Genomic DNA, 21,699 nt, shown 5'->3' on the forward strand with positions numbered 1-21,699 from the left:
GAAATTCAAACTGTGGAATGGAGGGAGGAATAAATCACATCGGTCTCAATATTTGCAATATTAAATGCTAAAAACAGCTTTGCATTTTATCTAGGACAACTGCAGTGGGATATTTATTGGTGACTTGAGCCTACTGCTGGAAAACCAGAAAGGACTGTTGTAGGTTGACAGATGGATTTCAGGACTGTTGTATGACCAAGGTGAAGTCAAGTGGTGCTCTTCAGGGTTGATTTGAAACTACCAGTGTGCACATGAAGGAAAAAAAAAACTTTTAGGATGTAAATTATTATGTAAATTAGTTGTGCTGTTTGAAGTATTGAGTCTTTTGCTGTTCCTAGAGCTATAGTATGTGCAAATATCTATCCAAATAAACTGTTGCATCAATTTTTTGTTGCTATAACCCAAATACTTGACAAGAACAACTTAGAGGAGGAAAAGTTTATTTGGGGCTCATCGTTTCAGAGGTCTTAGTCCATGGTTCCATTGCCCTGGGTCCAGAGTAAAGCAGAACATCATGGTGGAAGGGTGTGGCAGAGGGAAACTGTTCAGTTCCTGGTAACCAGGAAGCACGGGGGTGGGGTGTGGGGGTGACAAGAGATAGAACTCAAGTCCACGCCCCAGTGACCTTCTTCCTCCAGCCATGCCCCACCTGCCTCCAGTTATCACCCAATAGTCTGTTCATATTATCAATCTAAATGGATTATTGCACTGATTCACTTCTGAACATTGCTGTATTGCATAACACACGGGCTTTGGGGGGATATATCAGATTCAAGCCATAACACTATATTTTATTCCCAATAAAACTTGCTTGAGAAAATGTAGAAACCGTTTTCTGAATGTTTTTAGCACAGTCAGCACTTGGGCCTACTTTCCCTACTTGGTTATTAGATCACAATCAAAATCTTCTGGCTCAAAACTAACATGGCTCCCAAATGTCCTCAGATATTGTATAGTTTGCACATGATTCATCTCCCTAAAATCCATAGGCTGGAAGCATGGTCCTCAATTTAATGATAGTAAGAGGTGGTGGGACTTTTAAGAGAGAGGTGGGGCCTAGTGAAAAGTAATTAAATCAATGAGCTACCACTCTTAGAAGGGATATGGGTTAAGTCTCACAGGACTGTATTAGTTAAAAACAAAAGAAATTTTTAGAAATTTTTAAAAAGTGAGATTACTCATGCATTTGGTCTGTTTGCACTGTTTGTAGCTACTACTGTGGCCCCCATCAATGTGATGCCATCTTCCTTGAAGATCTCACTAGATATTGCCTCCAGAGCTTAGATTTTTCAGCCTTCAAAGCTGAGAGTCAAAATAAGCTTTATTTCTTTATAAAGTTCCAACCTTAGGTGTTTTGTTATAGCAACAGAAAACAGACTAAGACAGGCATCAAATTCACACACACACACACACAAATGGAAAACAGTGCATAAAATCACACATTCCTTTCAGAAGAAAGAAAGGAGAAGTCCATTGCTCTCTGTTTCCTCAGTCATTAATTCAGCTATGTTACTAGAAAGCAATTTGAAGAATGAGAAAAATTATCAGTCTATCAGTACTCTTTTTGGAGACAAGAATTTTTAGGTTACCTAGGATGATCTCCGGAAATGTAAGAATATATTTATTTATTTTTTAATCCACAAAAGGACTTGCAATCTAATGTATAAGCAGAAAGGCTAAAATGCTTATGGTAAAGCTGAGATGACTTGAATTTTATTTTTCCTCATCAGTTCTCTTTGCACCATGTAGAGCAATCAGCTTTTTCAGAGAATATCTTTCACCATCTGCATCTTCAGCAAGAGCCAAGGAAAGAGATTTAAAATCACTACTTGAAAACTCAGAACTTATGACAAGCTACTATCTTTTCACAGCATGTGTCTGCCCACTTCCTTTCTTGGGTTCTCTCTCCCTCTTTCTTTCTCTGGCTCTCTCTTCCTCTCACTTATTTATACAAGCCTGTTATTTGTAAAATGCAATCTGGTATATAAGGTTAGTCTTACCTGAGATTTCTAAATTGTTGAACTTTGACCCAAGTGAATGAAACAAAACCCAAAGCCATTTATTCTTCAAGTCAGTTGTATCCTATGTTCCATTGTTGTAAACAATACTGACTCCCCCCCAAAATGGAGAAATTCTTACATGAAGTGTCTTATAAGTCTGTTATTGAAGTACTGAATACCTTATTTTTTGTGTGATGGTAAGTTTAATATTAGAGTGACCAAAATTCAAATTTGAATCCCTTTACTCACTGGCTGTGTAGCCTTAAGAAGCTGCTTAACTTTTGAAAGCTTCAAGTTTTTCCTCACACGAAAGAATGCTGTCCTCAGACATGTTGCAAATGTTAGAAATCACAAAAATCACTAGCTCCATACCTAGAACTTTGTAGGTACACAAGTAGTTATAAGCAAGTTACTATGATTAGTTTTATAAACTGATAATTATAATATCACAATAAGCCATTTAAATAGTATGGAAAGCATGCAAAGAACAAAAACCTCAAATCCCACTTTTTGGAGATAATCATTAACATTTTCAAATATATGTCTGGAGTTGTTCTATGCACATATTTAAGAGTATTCTAAAATGCAAGAGTATGCTCATCATGCTATTTTGTTTTATACTTCTATCATTTTATCATAAATAACTTTCCATTGTTAACAAGAATGATTTACATGATTATTAAGTGCTATATACTATTTCTGATTTTGAACATTTTAAAAAAATATTTTTAGTTTTAGATGGACACAATATCTTTATTTTATTTATTAACATGTGTGAGGCAAGTGCTCTACCATTGAGCTACAACCCCAGTTCTGTTTTTGAACATTTTTATAACTGATTTTCTTTTAAAGTGGACAATTAAATAAGAAGAGTTGCCAGGCATGGTGGTGCATGCTTATTATTTCAGTGACTTAGGAGACTAAAGCAGGAGGTTCTAAATGTTGAGGCAAACTTTGGCAATTTAGGGATAACCTGTTTCAGAATTTTACAAAAGTTAAAAAAAGAAGAAAAAATGTAGCTCACTGGTAGAGTGCCCTGGATTCAGTTCTCAGCCACACACATACACATATACACACATACCATGACTGGGCACAGTACAGGGTGCCTGTAGTCACAGATACTTGGGAGGCTGAGACAGGAAGATTACTTGAACTCAAGAGTTTGAGACACGCCTGGACAATATATCCAGAGCCCATTTCAAGACAACAACATACATTATTTATGTTTAGACAAACTGGATGGAAAAGGAGAATATTTTCAATTAAAAATCTTTCAAAATATTAAAAACAAAATTAAACTAATTACCTACCACAACCAAATTGAGTTTATAGCAGGAATGCAAACATTTTAACATCAGAAAACCTACAAATGTAATTCTCTAACGTTTTAATGGAGATAATATATACAATCATCTTTATATATAAATAATTTGCAACATGCTTAAGATAAGTGGCTCTCTGCAATATGGAATAGAACTTATTTAAACAGATAAAATACATATATCAAAACCTACTACAAACATCACACAATGGTAAAACCATCAAAGAATTCCTTTTAAAAGTAGTTTTCAGTTAAACATCACATTTGTGATCCCAGACTGCGCAGTAAGATAAATAAAATAAACAAAAGTATATGGATTGGAAAGTCAGAATTTTCTTTTTAAATTTAAAGAAACACAAGTCACCAAGGAAAAGTTGGTTATAAGAACTCCATTTAGTATCTTACCATGAAGAGAGTGAAATGCACACCACACTGTAAAAAGATATCAGTAATACATTTATGTGCTGAAGAATTAGTCTTCAGAACTTAACAACATCTGTAGAGTAGAACCAAATGCAAACAACATTGAGAACTTGAGCAGAGCATGTGAAGAAGCACTTTTCACAAGAGGAAAATCCAAGGCCAGTAAGCCTGAAAGTGCTCTCAATTTTTGAATATGGAAGGAAATCTCTATTAAAGCAGATATATAGTTTTCATTTGAATTTAAATATTTTTGGCAAACTTTATATAAATTTTCAAATATCATTGAAGATATAGACCAGAGTACTTCCACACAGTTCATATGGAAGTTTAAAATTGGTACAAGGGTTTTGAAGAGTTTCTGATATATTTTCATATCTCATATTATTGAATATGTACCTAATATCATTTCCCACTCAACAATCCCACACCAGGATATGTATGTATGTATGTGTGTGTGTGTGTGTGTGTGAGTACACATGTATGTATGTATAATATATATATATATATATATATATATATATATATATATATATATATATATATTTCTTTTACATATATGCACAAGGAGACATGTATAAGAGTATTTATGGTAAATTTTTTAGTATTTTCAAAATTAGTATAGCAAATGTTCATTAACAGAATAGATCCACATATATCGTCGAAAATTTGAGAAAAAGTTGTGGAAAGATAAATATACAAGTTTAGTATCCTTTGTGTGAAATTATCAAGATTGGACGTTCAGATGTTAGAATATTTGCAAACATTTAATGAGTTATCTGGGGAATGTGATTCAAGTCTGAATCCTGAATTTACTTAGGTTTCATATGCACCTTATCCACATAGCCTAAAGGTGACTTTATATAATAGTTTTAGTGCTCTTGACTTTGGACTTGACCTATTACCCGAGGTCTGCTGTAGAATTTTTAACTTGTGGCACCAAGTTGTTAAAAATTTCAGATTTTGGAGCATTTTCAGATTCGAGATTTTAAGATTGGGCATATTTAACCTGTAATAAGATACCATCCATATACAATCAAAGCTTGAAAAACAATACAAAATAAAGTGTGTGTATGAGTGTGTGTGTGTGTGTGTGTGTGTGTGTGTGTGTGTGTTTAATTTTGAAGAAAGCACACAGGAATAAGAATAACCCAAATTCTCCTAGCAGTTCAGAAAGCTGGGGCAGGAGGATCTCGAGTTCAAAGCCAGGCTTAGCAAAAGCAAAGTGCTAAACTTCTCAGTGAGACCCTGTCTTTATATAAAATACAAAATAGGGCCAGGGATGTGTCCCTGAGTTCAACCCCCAGTTCCTCCCCCAAAATACCTCAAATTCTTAATGATTAGCAGGAGGCAAGATTGGGGGAGATGAAAAGGAGAGGAATGCAATTAAAGAAGGCATACGATTCCTTTATATTTTATTTTGTGCACTATTTGGTAGGTATGCAGGTGTTTATTATTGAGGTTTTATATTGCATCTGAAAAGTTAATTTTAGTTTAAGATAAAAGAAAATAAGAAAAGAACTATTCATAATGTTTTAGCTGCTAAATTGTTTCATTGAGTAGGGTTTTGAAGTAAAAAATTATCTATTAAAATCTCTGGATTTTTACAGAAATACTTGGATAGTAACTGTTTTTTTAACTAGTTATACCAAAACATATTCCAAATCCCAAATAACTTTCTCTATTTCCACTCCCTATAGTGATTTTAATCTGAAACCAACTTTCTTTGTTGAGTTATTGGCGTTTAAAATTAGTATATTTAACTTAAATTGTACGATCTTTAAATATGAGAATCATTTCTTCAGCTGTTGTGTCCCTTATAGCAACTGGCAGTAGATTACGCATACTGGTTTGTTGTTGTGGTTGTTTGATGAATACAAATATTTATGTTGAAATAGGACTTGATGACAGGGAAGTCAGCCCATACTAAATGCTCTTGGTTTGGTAGACTGCGGAAGTTCAAAGAATGGACTTTGGAGTTAGAATACCTCAGTTTGAATTCTAGCCTCATTTGTACAAATATTTATACTTTCTGCTTCTATTTCCTCATCTATAAAATTATCTCATATTCTTTAGTCATTCATTGAATGAATACAAACAAGGTGAGTGAGTTATATAGTTTACTTTTCGATGAGTCCAATTTAGCATTTTTGAGACCCTAAAGAAGTATCTTGGGCCATTCTTTATTAGGTCTATTTGAATTAATGTTTGAATTTTGATCAAAAGACAAGCTACTGCTGCTTACCCATTGCATCTTGGAAGCCTAGTTTTTACTTATGATGGTTTCTGCAATGTTTTCTAGAAAACATGATTACCCAAGAAAAACTTTGTTTTCTACCATTTTGGAGAAAGGCATATTAGAAACTAGTTAGAAGTTTTAATATTTGCGTCAACTCTTAGCTTGTATGAAGATATGAACACTTATAACTGGTTCCTTCTTCCTATTTTAAAAGAGCAACTTTGGTCTATGGAGAGTCATCCTTGAATTTTTGTGTCTCCTTTCTTTTATCTGTGCTTATGACAATAAGGCTCCCCTTTTAATGGGAAACAGGGCAAAATATTTTCATTGTTCCCTTTTTGTTTCACTGTTTGCTATTTGAAATACAATTTTGTCATTCTATAATCAACTTTTAAGGCATGGCATTTCTTATATATGAACATAACATATTCTCCTGGAATTGCTGTAAGTTACGTTCATACTTCAAAATGTTTTGTGGAAGCTGCTAAATAAACATAAGATAAGGTATATTTGAAGCCACTGAATTCATTCATTCATTTATTTATCTACCATTCATTCATTCACGCATGCATTCAACAAATATTTTTTTGAAAGCTCACTGTTTCCTTGGGTTGTGGGAGGTAGAAGGATAGATCTAATGGGGCTTACAGGCTGGAGGCTGTTTAGAATAAATATGCAGAATGAAAACTTTGAAATATCACACTGTAATGACATTTGCTCTGTGTACCAAAGGAGGCATATTCTGTGGGATAGGGAAGTTTCACCTGAGGATAATGTTCCAGCTGAGATCTAAGGAATAAATCAATCTGGTGACCTGAGGCTACAGGCAAAAGTGCTTTAGGCAGAAGAAACAATGTTTACAAATTGAAACTTTTGAGAAATTAGTAAGGGAAGAAGAACAGTAGGGTTGGAAGAAGATGGGTTTTCTCCAGGTCATATCCCATCTTTCTGTCCATTCTAGGTGGTTGAATGTCATTCTAAGAACACTGGGAAATAAGTGACCAGGTGTAAACAGGCTATGACATTGTTGTGGCAGGATGCCTGGCTAACTGTGAAAATATGGTACTAACAGATTGGAGAGAAAAGGTATTGGTATGAAATGCTTGAGGGACCAAGGATAAAATAAACACAGGATGCTACATAGGACCAGGGTAATTTCTTGGAACTAAACACTAATGGTTTTCCCATGGTCTCCCTTTTAGACTCCAGCTTTGTAGGACTCATGCTAAATCTGAGGAAGGTCTTTCTCTTTCTTTAGTAACTCTAGGAAATTTTGGGACCACAATTTGAATTAGAATTGGATTTTCCTTCCTAGACTACTAAAAACCTTGGGGAGAAGATGCCTAATAAACAGTAATAGAGGGCTTACCCTCTGTCACCAGGCATTAGTCATTACATGTAGTCAGAAGAATATCTCCTATGGGCCTTTGTGTGTTCAGTTTCAGCAGTCTAGGATAACTTTCCTTTCTCACCTACGCTCTACCAGATTCTTTCCTGGCTATATTTATCTCTCTTAGGTGAAAGGTCTTCTGCTTTGATCAGGTCAGATAAAACTGTACCTTCTAGAAGATGAGAGAACTTTCAAAACTATCAAAACTAAATATTAGGTTAGATATTCCTGTTTTAGTTTCCTGCAACATCTTGTGCTTGCGTGATACTTATTAGGTAGCATTTGTTATTTAGCATTATGATTTTGGGACTGTCTTGTGATGCTAGGTTCTAAGCATAATTAGATCAGAGATTTGTCTCTTTTTACCTATTTAAGTTCCTTTTTATGTAGGAATGCTTAATAAACATTTGTTCAATTAAGAATGAGAGGAAGGCTGTAGGCTGTGGTGCACCCCTGTAATCCCCTCATCTCTGGAGGATGAGGCAGGAGGATCGCAGGTTGGAAGTCAGCCTTAGTAATTTAGTGAGGCCCTAAGCAACCTATCTAGACCCTATATCAAAATAAAAGATAAAAAGAAAAGGGCTGGGGATGTGGATCAGTGATTAAGTGCCCCTAGTTCAATCTCAGTACAAAAAAAAAAGGAGGAGGTTACAAAATGACAAGTATAGCCAGACTTGTGAATGCCATGACCATTCTGTGAATTGACTGTTTTGAATAATTACATAACTCTGAAGAGTGTCATTTTAATTTTATGTGTATATTTTACATTTTACATATGTATGTAAAATACACTTTCTACCCTTGGTGGTGCTTTTGGGTTTTTTTTTAAAAAAATTATGGAAGTCAATTTTTGACCCTAGAGTGTAAAGCAGCAGTGTGGCCTTTTTCTTTGTCAAAATGTGGGAAAAACCAACCAAGACATTTTATTCTTGAGATGATACTGCATCTGTCTCTGTCTCTGTCTCTCCCCTCTCTCTCTCAGCAAAAACACAGTTTCTAAGTAGTGTTTATATCTGTTAGTTCTGTACACTATACTTGATTCACATAATCATATTTCCCACATGTCCGCTTTGTTCTCTGACTCAGAAACCATGAACATTTTTTTTCTCATGTTTTACAGTTGATGCTGCACTTGGAATGACCAATTTCTTGTTTAATCTGTAACTCTGTGTACTTGACTATGTTTTGAATTTTGAATCACAAAGATAACTTCCCTATGTAATAGAAGAACGACTAGATATTTTCTCAGTTCACATAGTATGTTTATCCACAAGATAAGATGGACCATTAAAGAAAGAGTTCTCTCTAACTTAAATAAGAAAAGTGAGAGGGACTTAAATGACAAACATGTCTTCTAGCTTACACATAAAAAATGATACATATTATAAATATTGCTTAGATGATATTTGAAAGGGAAATCTCACTTGACATTTGTGATCACAGCTTTTTAACTACCTAGTGAACTTATAATCATGAATTTTGAATACATGACTAAGAGTAGAATGCAGCAAATGTAATGTGTATAATGAAAAGAATATTAGTTGAGGCACCATGGCCTTCTTGACTTGTTGTGGGTAATGGACATACCAAGGAATCATCTTTGCCAGCAATTAAGGTTCATAACAGTGTATGTGGAATTCATAGTTAATGGACCCTAAGATCAGTCATTTTTCTTTTTCTAGTTCATTTCACATACTTGGATATTCTAAATATTTTTACTTCAAATGAGAACAGATCTTTAGAAAATAATCTTAAAGTCAACAAGCATTCAACCACAACACTTCAACTGCTGTCCTTCAGGAGAAGGGACAATGGAGAGCTACTGTGTAGTAGGTACAGTATCTCAGTTTAGAAAGATAAGAAAGTTCTGGAAATGGATGGTAGAGATGACTGTAGAACAATGTGAATGTACTTATTACCACAAAACTATAGACTTAAATAATTAAAACGATAAATTTTTACATATATTTTACCACAATAAGACAAAAGATGAATCTTGGCTTACTAGCAGTTGAGTTTTGCTAGAAAGTTGTATGTGCCTGTGTTTTTCTTCATCTGTTTGGCAGGAGTCCATTAGGCTGAAGTGGAGGTGGATCTTTGTATATTTACAAAGTTGATATAAGTGTCTGTTGTCTATTTTTAGAAACAATTGTTGAGTGGGGAAAAAAATGTCTCTTCTAGTGGAAAAAGTTGATGATTACAGGAATGTATTGTTTTGTTGCATTTTCTGGAAGAAAAAAAATACTTTCCCTTCATCTTATCCAGGAAATAATTTTAATTTTTCTTTTCTCTATAGTTTCCCTCTCTTTTGCTTTACTTATACAGTGAAAAAGAAAGCAAAGAACTGAGGATGATTTTTGAACACTGAAGGCACTCATAGTCATTTACTAGCCCTATCCCTTGGTGTCCTTAAGTGTCAATTTTCCCCTAATATATAATTTGGGAAACAATGCTTTCCCCATTTGCCTTACAAATGGGAGAGTGCATGTGAATATATTTTATAGATTATAAAGTACTATAAACATTTCAGGAAATGTTATTATTTTCATGGGCAGTACTATTAATAATTTGTTTCACTAATGATTTCTGTGATATAAAGTGAATAAAGAATATAAATGAGAAGTGATGCTCCTTCTGTTTTGACTGTATGCCAGGTTATGTCAGCCTAGGGATGAATTGAAGCAGGGAGACTGCTATGATTGGGCTCTTTTGATTTCCCTTATGGTTTCTCTCTCAATCTGTTTCCTAAGCAAGCAATTCTCTCAAAAGCACTTGAATATATACAACACACACACACACACACACACACACACACACACACATATATATATATATATATATATATATATATATATATATATATTCAGAGAGAGGTTTTGAGCTATTGGAATAAATTAGAATCATCATTATCTTTGGGTTAAATTCATTTAAAAAAAGCAATAGCAAGTGATTATAGAAACAGGACAACTGAACATTCATTTATGATCAAATGGAATGCACAATTGTCTTTCCTCTAAATACTTGCTTTTGAAATGATTTAGAGGGTGGTGTGCAACATGTTAATGACATACTTTACAGAATGTATGTGAACTATTTGCTATTATGCAAGAAACTTATGCTGTGGATAATGAGGATGTGAATTATTTTTTTCACAGTTGTAGTTGTGTATGTGTATGTTTGTGGTGTGTGTGTGTGTGTGTGTGTGTGTGTGTTTGAGCCTTTCCTGTATGCTTGCTTATTTGAGACAGGAATGCTTAAGTCTTCCTTCCTTTATACCCTAGTAAAGGTTTGTGTTGCCTTGAAAGAGACACTGTTTATTTTCTTGTATACCTCTTGTGAAGTATTGAAACTCTGATTGTGTCTTGTCACTCAATAGGTTGAAGTACAAATGCTAATTTATTGCCAGACTGCAGCACTGTGATTTGCATTCCAAATCAGACTGCAGATTTCCATTATAAATTGCTACCCTGTTTTTCCTTATCTAGAATTCATTCCTTCTTTTTATCATCCTACTCATTCCTCAATAACAACCTTTTAAAAATTCTCTTTCAAGAGAGTCCCATTTGAAATCAGCAGTTTAGTGGGATAAAATCATAACAATAAATTACAAAGACATCAATAGATTCCTTTTCCCCCCAGTGGTTTTCCTCCTTTCATGTAAGAGTCCTATAGCACTAAGTAAGATACTTGCTTAAAACATGTATCTCTCAGGCTTAAAGGTTTATACTTAGTCCTTTGAAAACCTCGCTTCTGTTTCTTTTCAAATGTGAAAGATGTGAGCTTACAGGTCCTCTCTTAATAATAACCTTTTAGAAATAAACCCTGAGATAGTATAATTGCATCCCTTCTTGGCACCTTTAAATCAAATTAACTAGATACTTAGAGAGGAGAGAGAACAGGAAAACACATTTTTGCAACGCATCTGACTGGGTGAGAAGCAACTGCTGCAGCATAAAGAACCGAAGGGAATCTGGGCTTTCCCACTCTGGTAGCAAAGGGGGGTGGATTATGGGTTGGTGGTCTGCTTCATGTTAGGAGGACACCCCTCCATCTGTTCACAGCTCAGCCTGTTTCCAATTTAAAGCCCAGATTTCAATACAAACCTCAATTTCTTTTCCCCATTTTAAATGCAAAGCAAGGCTTATGAATCATAGTGTCTTTGCTCCTGGAATTCAGACCACATTTCCCCCCAAAATTCTCAGGCTGTTTGTTTGAATACCTGCTTACTGTGGTACACAATGGGCAGCTTTGAGAAGAAAAATTGATAATCTTCACGGAAGAGTAATTTGAATGAAATTACACTTGACAGCCAGTCTCCAAGCAAACAAGAGGAGCGAGGGAGCCTTAGCTAAGCTCTAAGGACTTGCCCAAGCCACTGCTGTTGGAGCTTCCCAGGGAAAAAAAAAAAGTCACCAGTTTTTTCAACATCTAATTGAGCTTTTGATTAATTCCGTGTACCAGATTCTACTGAAGAAAGGTAGCCATGGAAGAGAATATGGAAGAGGGACAGACACAAAAAGGTACTGTGCTAAAAAGGGTTTATTTGTAACTAAGTAATTATTTTGCAGTTTCCTTGTTTGCTTTAGACACTTGCCAGTAAGGCTAATGAATGTTTCTCTCTTGGAAGGCGTTTTTTCCCCTCTCCTTTAGTCTGTTCCTCACTTGCAGTAATGTCTGGCATGAATGTTGTCATTATTTGCAAGTCTTTCAGATATAAGTATCCAAATGCAGAATCAAGCATTAGTGATAAGAGCATTGCGGTATTGTTGTGAACTGTTCCTTAGACCAGTCTTTGTTAACCTTCATTTATTTTATGTTTTCACGGTTGTCGAGCTCCGTCAAGAGATTCATGGTGTGAGCCACAAACACAATATTTGGAGCAAGTTGCAGTTGAATCTGATGATGTAACCATTATCGATACCTTTGCATGGCCATCTGATAGAACAAAGACCAAGATCATTTATTATATTTTGGCTGGTGCACCTTTTTAAACAATCTCTTTTCTTTTTCTTTGTATGAATGCAGTATGGTTTTAATATGGATGGGGGAAAGTTCATGGATTTTTCAGAGCATATATGTAATGACGTTTAGGTTTTCTTTTCTATATGGTTGACCGTAATCAACTTCTGGGTAATAAATTTTAAGAAAATTTTCTGATGCATCGAAAAAGCTTGCATAGGTCTGTCTGGCTATATCACTTAACGAGAAATTGCCATTTTTATAGGTTAATACTTGGCCAATATTGGCAATTCAAATGACTCAAATGCCTCTATTTTTTTAGGTGTCAGTGATAGCTTCAGAGAGAACTGGCTTTCATCCCAACATAGGCAGCGTTTTTCTCTCCTATTTGCTCTCAGGCTTATGTAATGTTACAGAAAATGCTCTTGTTTTCTTAGGATTGAAACAGTAACACAGGTAATGCTACATACAGGTAATAATTAAGAGTAGTATTAAAAAAGATTTAGCTGTCAATAAAGTTGATTTTCAAAGTATACAAATACATTTTTTAAACTGCATTTTACATATAAAATAGGAGGTTTGGAAGTATAGTGTGGATTTTCCTATTTTGAGATATTGAGATATGCTGCGTCTTGTCACTTAACATGCACACACATTGAGATATATGTGGTGTACACACATATGTAATCCGAGAATTGATAATAAGTGCATAAAGGATTTATAAAACAATAGAGAAAATAATAAAATAATAGATAAGCTGATCTTCAAGTTTTAGTCTTTACTAGTGATACTCTGTAATAGAAATGCAATAACCTACGTAAATGTAATATGATCTATTTTTTTAATTAAAAACTTCAACTACCTTTATTATATGCACTAGTAACCTAGGTGCTCATTGGTGATTTTAAATGGCAAATTTTCTTGCTAATTTCTGTTCTTATAAAGACTCTCAATAGACTATGTCATTTTATGAATAATATATCTCAGTTTAACTTATTTTCTAGCACATTATGTTACTGCTTTTTGGCTATTCAGTTTGTATAAGGAAAGATAAGCTGATTACTTCACATGGAGAAAAGATATTCATTACATGAAATAAAACCTTAAGTTAAATCATGGATTGTGGTAACAGGTTGGATGTGTCTGAGCAAGCCTGGGTAGATGCAGGAACAAGAAAAATGATGTAATTAGTTATGATGTTGTTTTCTCAGGTAACACTGAAAACCTTGCTCTCACGGGGGTGGGGCAGTAGGCTGAGAGGGAGACGTGCCTCTCATGGTGGGTTTCTTATCATTAAGGTGTGTATAGAAAATCAGGATCAGTGGTGGAAAACAATTTCAAATCAGGAAAACTGTAATGGTCTGTAAGCACATAGACATGTATAATTATTTTTCTTGTAAAAGAAGATTTAGTCCCCTTCATTCCTAATCTGTTTGTCTGCATTGTGCCCATAATGCCTTTTCTATGGAAATATGTTGTTAGAAAGTTACATTTGAATATAAAATGATCTCTCTACATGTGTGGGGTAAGGGGAAGGATTTGAAAATGTGATGTGAAAAGGATTTAAGTTGGAGGAACTACTATCTTGACAAGCAGACAAAATCATCGGAAATTTTCAAGGGTCTGGGTAGACAGATATGATCCATCTCCTGTAAAGGGCAGCACTGTGTTTTCACCCTGTTTTTCTAGATCTACATGGAAATTTCACTAAGAATTCAGATACCAAGAGTTCTCCTCCACTTGGAAGATGCTTTCCTGCCCCTTCTTAGGCTTTAATGTTTTGTTTTTTTTTTTTTAGTATATAACAATGTTGTTTCTTGATCAGTTTGTTTAAGGAAAGATAAAATGAATATTTTAAACAGCAAATGATGTTCATTACATTTAATAAAACCTTGAGTTAAATTGTAGATTGGTGTAGTAGGTTGGATGTGTCTGAGCAAGTCTTAGAAGATTCTGGAACAAGAAAAATGATGTAATTAGTTATATATATTTTTTTCTCTCAAGTAACTGAAAATCCTTCTGTCATAGGGGCAAGAAGCAGCTATTCTTTCCTGTTTTAACTCAGAAGGACTTAGAATTATATCAGTGTTCACCCATATCACCTTCCAAATTCAACTGGACTGTAAAAAGGAAGTCAGTGGTTTTATTATTTAAAGAAACGTACATGGTTGAAACTTAGAGATGTAAAATGATCCAACATAAAAATATGTATTTTATATACATAAAATACCCCCCCCCCCACACACACACACTGAGTCTGTAAAAGGTAATTCAGAGCAGTCCTATTTTCATCTTGATTTAACTCTCTGCTGCCCAGGAGGGAGGATGATTTAAAAGTTTGGGTGACTTCAATCTGCTTCTGTTCAATCAGCACATGTTTTGATGTGAAACTGAAATGAGGTCATTAATCTGTTGCTTCATCCATTTCTGCAGCCCTTGTCAAAGGTGAGTATTTCATTGTGGTGATGAAATTCTAGTGTTTTAAAAATCATGTAGTTCTTGTAAAGCATGCCCTATAAATGAAAACCAATTACTGTTGCTTGTATTCAACCAAAGCAATAGTGTTCTAGTGCTAAAGAAAAAAAAAAAAAAAAGGAACCATAAAAATAGACTGTTTTGAACTTGACCCACAGGTATGGTTATAATAAACCTACCATCATTGTCATCAAAAATCAAGATATATGGTAGCCAAGCCATGAAAACAATGGCTCCAATTAGTGTAGCAAGGTTAACCAAAGTTCATGAAAAGATTTTTTATGAAGATTTAAAAGATATACTAATCCCTATTAATCAATTTGCTTTCTGAAGTTTCAGTTACCCTTAGTCAAATGTAGTATGAAAATATTAAATAAAATATTCCAGAAATAAACAATTTACCAGTTTTAAATTTCATGCTGTTCTGAGTAAAGTGATGAAATCTCATGCCATCCTGCTTCATCCTACATGGTATGTGACTCTCCCTTTGTCCAGTGTATCCAAGCTGTATATGCTACCCACCCAGTAGTCTCTTAGTAGCTGTCTTGATTAGAAAATCAAATATCAACTAAGGACTGTTGATTTTTCACAGTTATAACAGTTCTTGTGTTCAAGTAACCCATATTTTACTTAATAATGGTTCCAAAGCACAAGAGAAGTAATGATAACAATTCATATATGCCAAAAATAATCTGCCAATGCTTCCTTTAATAAAAAGGTAAAAGTTATGAATACAATTAATAAAGAAAAAAAGTCTTATGTTGAGATTGTTAAGAATGAATATTTCGTATTTGAAAATATTAAGAAGGATAAAATAAATTCATGCTAGTTTTACTGTCACAGCTCAAAGCACAAAAGCTATAGCTATAGCATGTGATAAGTTCTTCCCCCCCACTTTATCTCATTACATCAAGTCATCATGAAAAGGAGAAGGGTAAGTATAAAAATAAGATATTTTGGGGGGGGAGAGGGAGAAAGGGGGAGGGGCCGTATTTGCATAATTTTTATTGTTATGGTATGTTATCATAATTGTTCTACTTTATTAGTATTTTTGTTAATCTCTTATCCTGCCTAATTTATAAATTTAACTCCATTAAGGTGTAAACATATAAGAAAACTATAGTGCATATAACATTCAATACTATACATGGTTTCAAGCATCCACTATGGGTCTCAGAACATATTTCCTGCAGATAAAGAGGGACTGCTGTTTACATTTATGACTCATAACCATGAGATTATGTCTGAAACATTTTGGCAAATCCTATGGGGAAAGATGTGAATTTAGGAATTTTGAATGCATGTTTAGGTAGCCAAATGGGCAACCATTTATTTTTAGATAAGTTCAAGGAATGCATTACATATAAGAGGGGATTTTCAGAGGAAGTCTGATGAATCAATGAGTGGAGGCATTGAGGAGCACAAAAGGCAACAGCCTCAGTATTATTTACTAGGTATGATAATCCAGCAGCATACACCTAAGCTGTCAACTTCTCAAGCTCACCCAAAGTCAACCATGGACTTCTTCTCCAACTCTGATGCCTGGATACTAACTCTTCAATAGCATAAGCTTTTGGGTGACCTTCAAGGAATGGCTCACTAGTAGAAGCAGAACATCAGGCTCAGTGTGTATAGAGACCAGTTTCATCAATTCACCTTTATCACTTGGCTGTTTACTGTCATCATTCATCCTTAGCCCGACGCCACTAAATGTCAGCATAGATTTAAATTCTTAAAACAGCAAGACTATCTAGAGGAAAAGGCAGTGTATAGGCTTATTTAGTTATTTAATTTTTGATGGTAATGCCTGTCTCATAATTAAAATATATACATTCTTATATTTGACAAGTGAACTAATGATTACATTTGACATTATGCATGTAGTCATGTATATTACTATAAAGGAGTCTTATATGCATGAAAGCATATAAGTCATACATAGGTTGACTGAAAGTCTTTTAACGTTTTTTTGACTAGGATTATTTTTGCCTTGAAAAATTACTCTAGAACCATATTTTTCCTTAAGCAGACATATTCTCTGAAGAAGAGACTCCATTAAAATAGTGAAGCAACTTTGGCTGTATCATACTAGCATACTTTGGTCAACCTAAATTGCCCAGTGATTTTAGTAGCAGACACTGCCAAAGGAATTAACTTAAATTAACACATTGACTCTTCACAATAACCTTAAGTGGTATTAACATTGAGGGAACTAAAAATCAAATAGGTTAATTAACTAGAAAAGAGTCACACACTAGAGGAGTAAGTTGTAGAGCTGGGTTCAATATAGTAATTCTGAGTCTAGAATCTGTGCATTCCACCCTGTGCTAGGATCAGCAATGACTTGCTCAGCACACCCCTTTCTAAGCAATTCTGCTGTAATCACACACTTCTACTCTACGAGTCAGCCACGTCCTATCATTAGCCATGTCCTATCCACATTCTTTACTACCAACTCTGGATTTTGGCAGGATGTGAAGTATTCCTGAGAGCAATCCATCCTAAGTACACCAACCATTTACTACCTATGAATCCATTTTAGTCCACAAAGATGAGCTAGGTCAATTTAATTCCTCTCTGGAGAACTGGGAAAAGATAATTCTTGATATGTTTCTATTTCTCCGAATATATTTATAAAAAATAATATTCATCCACCACGTAATCTGAGCCCATCTCTATTCATTATAATCAGAAAATCTGTAAATAAAAGAAATGCCCAGATGATTTTGGGAATCTTATGAAAAAGGGGCTTACTGTTAAGAAATTTGCAGGGTTAAACCTGGTGAGTGAACTAAATGTATGCCAATTTGTACTTAATTTAAACTGGACACTACTTTTTAGCACTTCTTTGATTATTCTGAATTTCTTCCCTCTTTTGTTTTAACAATTTGAATAACAAATTCACCTTAGACCATTGCCTACTAGTAAATATCGGTAATACAGTACTTTGAGACTATTGCAAAGAAATTTACGACGCAGAATCCATTAAAATATCTGCTTTGTTAACAGACTTAGAATTTTTAATGCCATGTCTTAAAACCTGTGAACTGGTGGTAAGGAAAATAACAAAGACAACATCAGTACCCTTCCAGGAATGACTGAAATGTAAGAATTAATTAGCATGATTTTGCTTCTTAGATATTATCTACTTGCAGATCTTGAGAAAGGAACTGGTTTTGTCCACCTAAAGGACAAACTTCATCTCAGCAGATGTGGTCATGGGTCTTCTCTTCAGCTGCCAATTCAGAACTTGGATGACAAGGACAGGAAAAACCATGAATGTTCACATTTTATAAAGCATATGGAAAGAGGTTGTTTTAGGACTTGTCAGTTATGCCTTGCTGGCACTAAATGTGCTTAACCTGGTGTGGGTTTCTCCATCTAACAAATTATTTTTACCCTTTCCTGGTATCAAAGATAATTGCAATTTTCTCCTATTAGTGGAGAAAATTAGGTATATTTTTAATTTAGTAGATAGCCTGCTATAGTTATTATGGCTGCTTTGGTTTAGATAAAATGTTTTTGAATTTTATTATTTTATGTTTTTATTACACCAGTTGCTAATCAGGTTTTATACATCAATGGCGTTATTTATCTTAGATACCCCAAATGCTCAATAACATGTTCCCAACATTTTCTGAGAAAAAGCGTATGTGCAGAATTTTTATCATCATTGAAATGAGTGTGAATTCGCTTTTTAAAAATGAAAGTGCTTAATATAGTTACTTCATTAACTCCTCCAATGAAACTTTATCTTAAATATTCAAAGAGACTAAATGAGATGTTGAGTGTGGTAGAGTGAGATATTGAGAGTGTCACCTGCTGACAGTTCTTAGAAACTAATTCTTCTTTAATTCATCAGAAAGCAAAGCGTCATGAGGAATTCATAGGGTAGAGGAGATAACTTCTATTGCTTCAGTTTTGAACTCTGTCCTCCCCATCATACATCCTCATCCTCATCCAAAATGCTTGGCAGTTTTCTTCTTCATGCATAGAAGGCAGACTGCCTGGCTTATTTTCAAGTATCATTTTGGATAGCATCCATACTAACAGGTGGCACTGCTTGTGGATTAGCTGACATTATGAAAATAATTCATGTTTCCCCATGTGCTCTCTACTCAAGTTGTGACTGTTGTCTTGGATATTCTTAATCTGAAAGAAAGAATACATTTCTTTTTCTGTGAAAATAAAGAAGATAACTGAGGTGTTTTCTCTAAATGTGAGCATAAATTTAACTTTGATTACAGATGAAAATCAGTCACTTATTGGAGTCTGTTTATAGAATTCCTGGAGGATAAAGTTATAATATGCACAAATCTGAGGTCAAGGGAAAAAGGAAAGATGATTTTTGGCTTTTAGATAATCTGTGATCTTGAAGTATTAAGATATATCAATATGTTGGAACATTAAATACTCTTATAAGCAAATTTATTTCCAAAATTAAGAAAGACATCTTGGCACATTCTTTAAGTTGCTTAATTTTATGGAATTACATTTCCATCATGCAAAAAATGCAGAACTTTCAGTATCTCTGCCTCCACAAAAGAGGAATGTGGGGAAATCTGTCCCTGAGAATGAGGCTGGAAATCTGAACCATATTGCTCATGTTGCCTACCATTTTGGAGTAGACATGTTTCTTCTAGGTTCTCAAGTAGAAGTAAGGCAATTCAAGATCTTTGCTAATTATCATTTTCCCTTGATTTACAATAGAAATTTTAATGGTTGGACAAATAGCTTCAATTTTTTTAAAAATAAAATTTGTTTTCTCCATGAGAAGTATCCTTTGAACGTTGAATCAGCTATTTCTTCTTAATAGAAAACACAAAGAAAAACTTCACAACTATACATCCTTACTTTTATTAATGGAAATAAATTTTAGTAAATAATTCAAATAAAAAGCACATGATCTGCCAGTTCTACATATTTCTTGTATTGGTGGAAATCTGTTTTAAATTTTAATAGTTTATGCCTTATCAATTTTGCAGTTCAGTTTAGTGATTGCACATCAGAAACAAAACTAGGTGTGTTTAACAATGTGTTTTGTTTTTCAAGAAAAAACAGTAGTTATAACACCTGATATTTAACAATCCCAGCACTAAATTAAACACTTCACAAGTAGCTTTGTATATTAATATACATCTTAACGTTAATGGATGAATACCAATTACAGTTTTCTTGTTAATATCAAATGTTCTTTAACCCTACGGGCATGCTACTTAATTGATGGCCATTTAGTTCAAATTCTACTCCCTAGGGAGCTAGGAGACAATCTCATACAAATATCCAGAAGAGAAAAACGGATTCTAGCTTAATGGATGAAGTAGTCTTCCATTTTAGTTCTGAGAAAGACTGCAAAGTAAGCCTAAGAGAGAAAAAGCCAAATGATTTCCCCCATTTATCTAGTTAGCAAAGTATTGTTCCGATAATAACATTCAAATTCAAAATTTGGAACTGGAAAATAGAAATGTAGTAAATAATTGCATTTATTTATTTGTTTTAAGAATTTAACTTTTATTTTATTTGTTTCTTGTTATTTGTTTTTATGTAGTGCTGAGGAATGAACCCATTGTCTCATCTGTCCTAGGCAAGTACTCTACCACTGAGCTACAACCCCAGCTTAACTTGCATTTATTTTTTATTAAGACACATTTAAATATTTTCCAACAATTTAGTTTTGAAAATAAAGACTAAAACGTTGAGCACTACAACTCTTAGATATGAAATTGAATATGGTTTGGTCATTTAAAACCAACCTTAAGCTCTGAAAAATTGTCTTAATACCTGATATGACCAAGTTCAGATTCATTAACAGTTTATTCTACTTTAGAGATTTTATTTCATTTCCCCTCCATTTTTTTAAAAACTTATCTTTTACAGCAAAAAATATTTTTCATATTACTCATAGAAGAATTGAACTTAAAATACTTAAATCTCTTTCCTCCATGGTGCACAATAGAAACTTGTAATTATTTCATACCATATAGAATTCAGAAACCATGCAGTCAAATTCTATGAACTTTAAATATATATAAAAGCCAGAAATTTTTGTAGTTGATCATCATAATGTGTGGACAATTAACTTAGGGTTTCCTAGAACTAGGGCTTTTGCTAATTCTTGGTTCTTTTTCTTCCCCTTAACTCACTTTTGGTGTAATTTACTCTGTTTTATTCAATCCTAGTTTTCTCAAAGACCTTATTTTCAGAATTTTTTTTTCCAATATTATCATCTTTGAGTTTCTGTGGGGTTAATTCGAGTGTTCGAAGCAATAATGAACAGGTGAAAGCACCTATTGTAATTTCTGTACCACAGAAGGAGGTTAGTAGATGCAGACTCCTTATCCATGTCTCCTTTCCTCTCATCCTAACACAGTGACCATTTGCAAAGTAACTAAGCAACTTTCCTTGAGGCAGAGAGTCAGAATCAAAAATGATAAAGGACTAATCGCTTTTGAAAGTTGTCCTAACAGTTATTCTTTAAATGTTTCTTTAACGTTTAACAATAAGGCATTTCTTCTTGTTCATCTTTTTTATGTACATGTGATGCCTCATCTCTCTTTTGTTTTGTTGGATTCATACTTCGGATTGAACCCAGGGTGCTCAACCCCTGAGCCACATCTCCGGCCCTTTTCATTTTTTTATTTTGAGACAGAGTCTCGCCAAGTTTCTTAGGACATCACTGAATTGTTGAGGCTGGTGATCCACCTGCCTCAGCCAAGTCACTGGAATTATAGGGGTGCACCACTGTGCCTGGCTTACATCCCTTGTTTTGAAAAGTACAGATATCTTAAGGATAAGAACTTTTAAAAATCTTTTGTTCATGAAATCAATCTGAAAAGTGTATCCAGTCACATTGAGAATGAGAGGGAAGTGAGAAGAGGATGAGGAAGACAAAGAT

At 34.2% G+C, this 21,699-nt stretch overlaps 1 protein-coding gene across 2 annotated transcripts in view; it reads left to right on the forward strand.

Moving 5' to 3' along the window:
• Window positions 1-21,699, forward strand: part of Gpm6a (glycoprotein M6A) — a 336,642-nt gene that overhangs the window by 167,964 nt on the left and 146,979 nt on the right. Inside the window, exon 1 of one of the 2 annotated variants that reach the window (XM_058573665.1) lies at window positions 11,326-11,890. The exons of the other annotated variant lie outside the window; for it this stretch is intronic. Coding sequence (XP_058429648.1) covers window positions 11,854-11,890 — 37 coding nt within the window. The 5' untranslated portion in view covers window positions 11,326-11,853. Of the gene's footprint in view, window positions 1-11,325; window positions 11,891-21,699 lie in introns of those variants that run through there. 2 annotated transcript variants of the gene reach the window in all.

Source organism: Marmota monax, unplaced genomic scaffold, assembly GCF_021218885.2.
Source record: "Marmota monax isolate L192 unplaced genomic scaffold, Marmota_monax_Labrador192_F-V1.1 WCK01_AAM20220418_F8-fsc00159, whole genome shotgun sequence".
Taxonomy (NCBI): Eukaryota; Metazoa; Chordata; class Mammalia; order Rodentia; family Sciuridae; genus Marmota; species Marmota monax.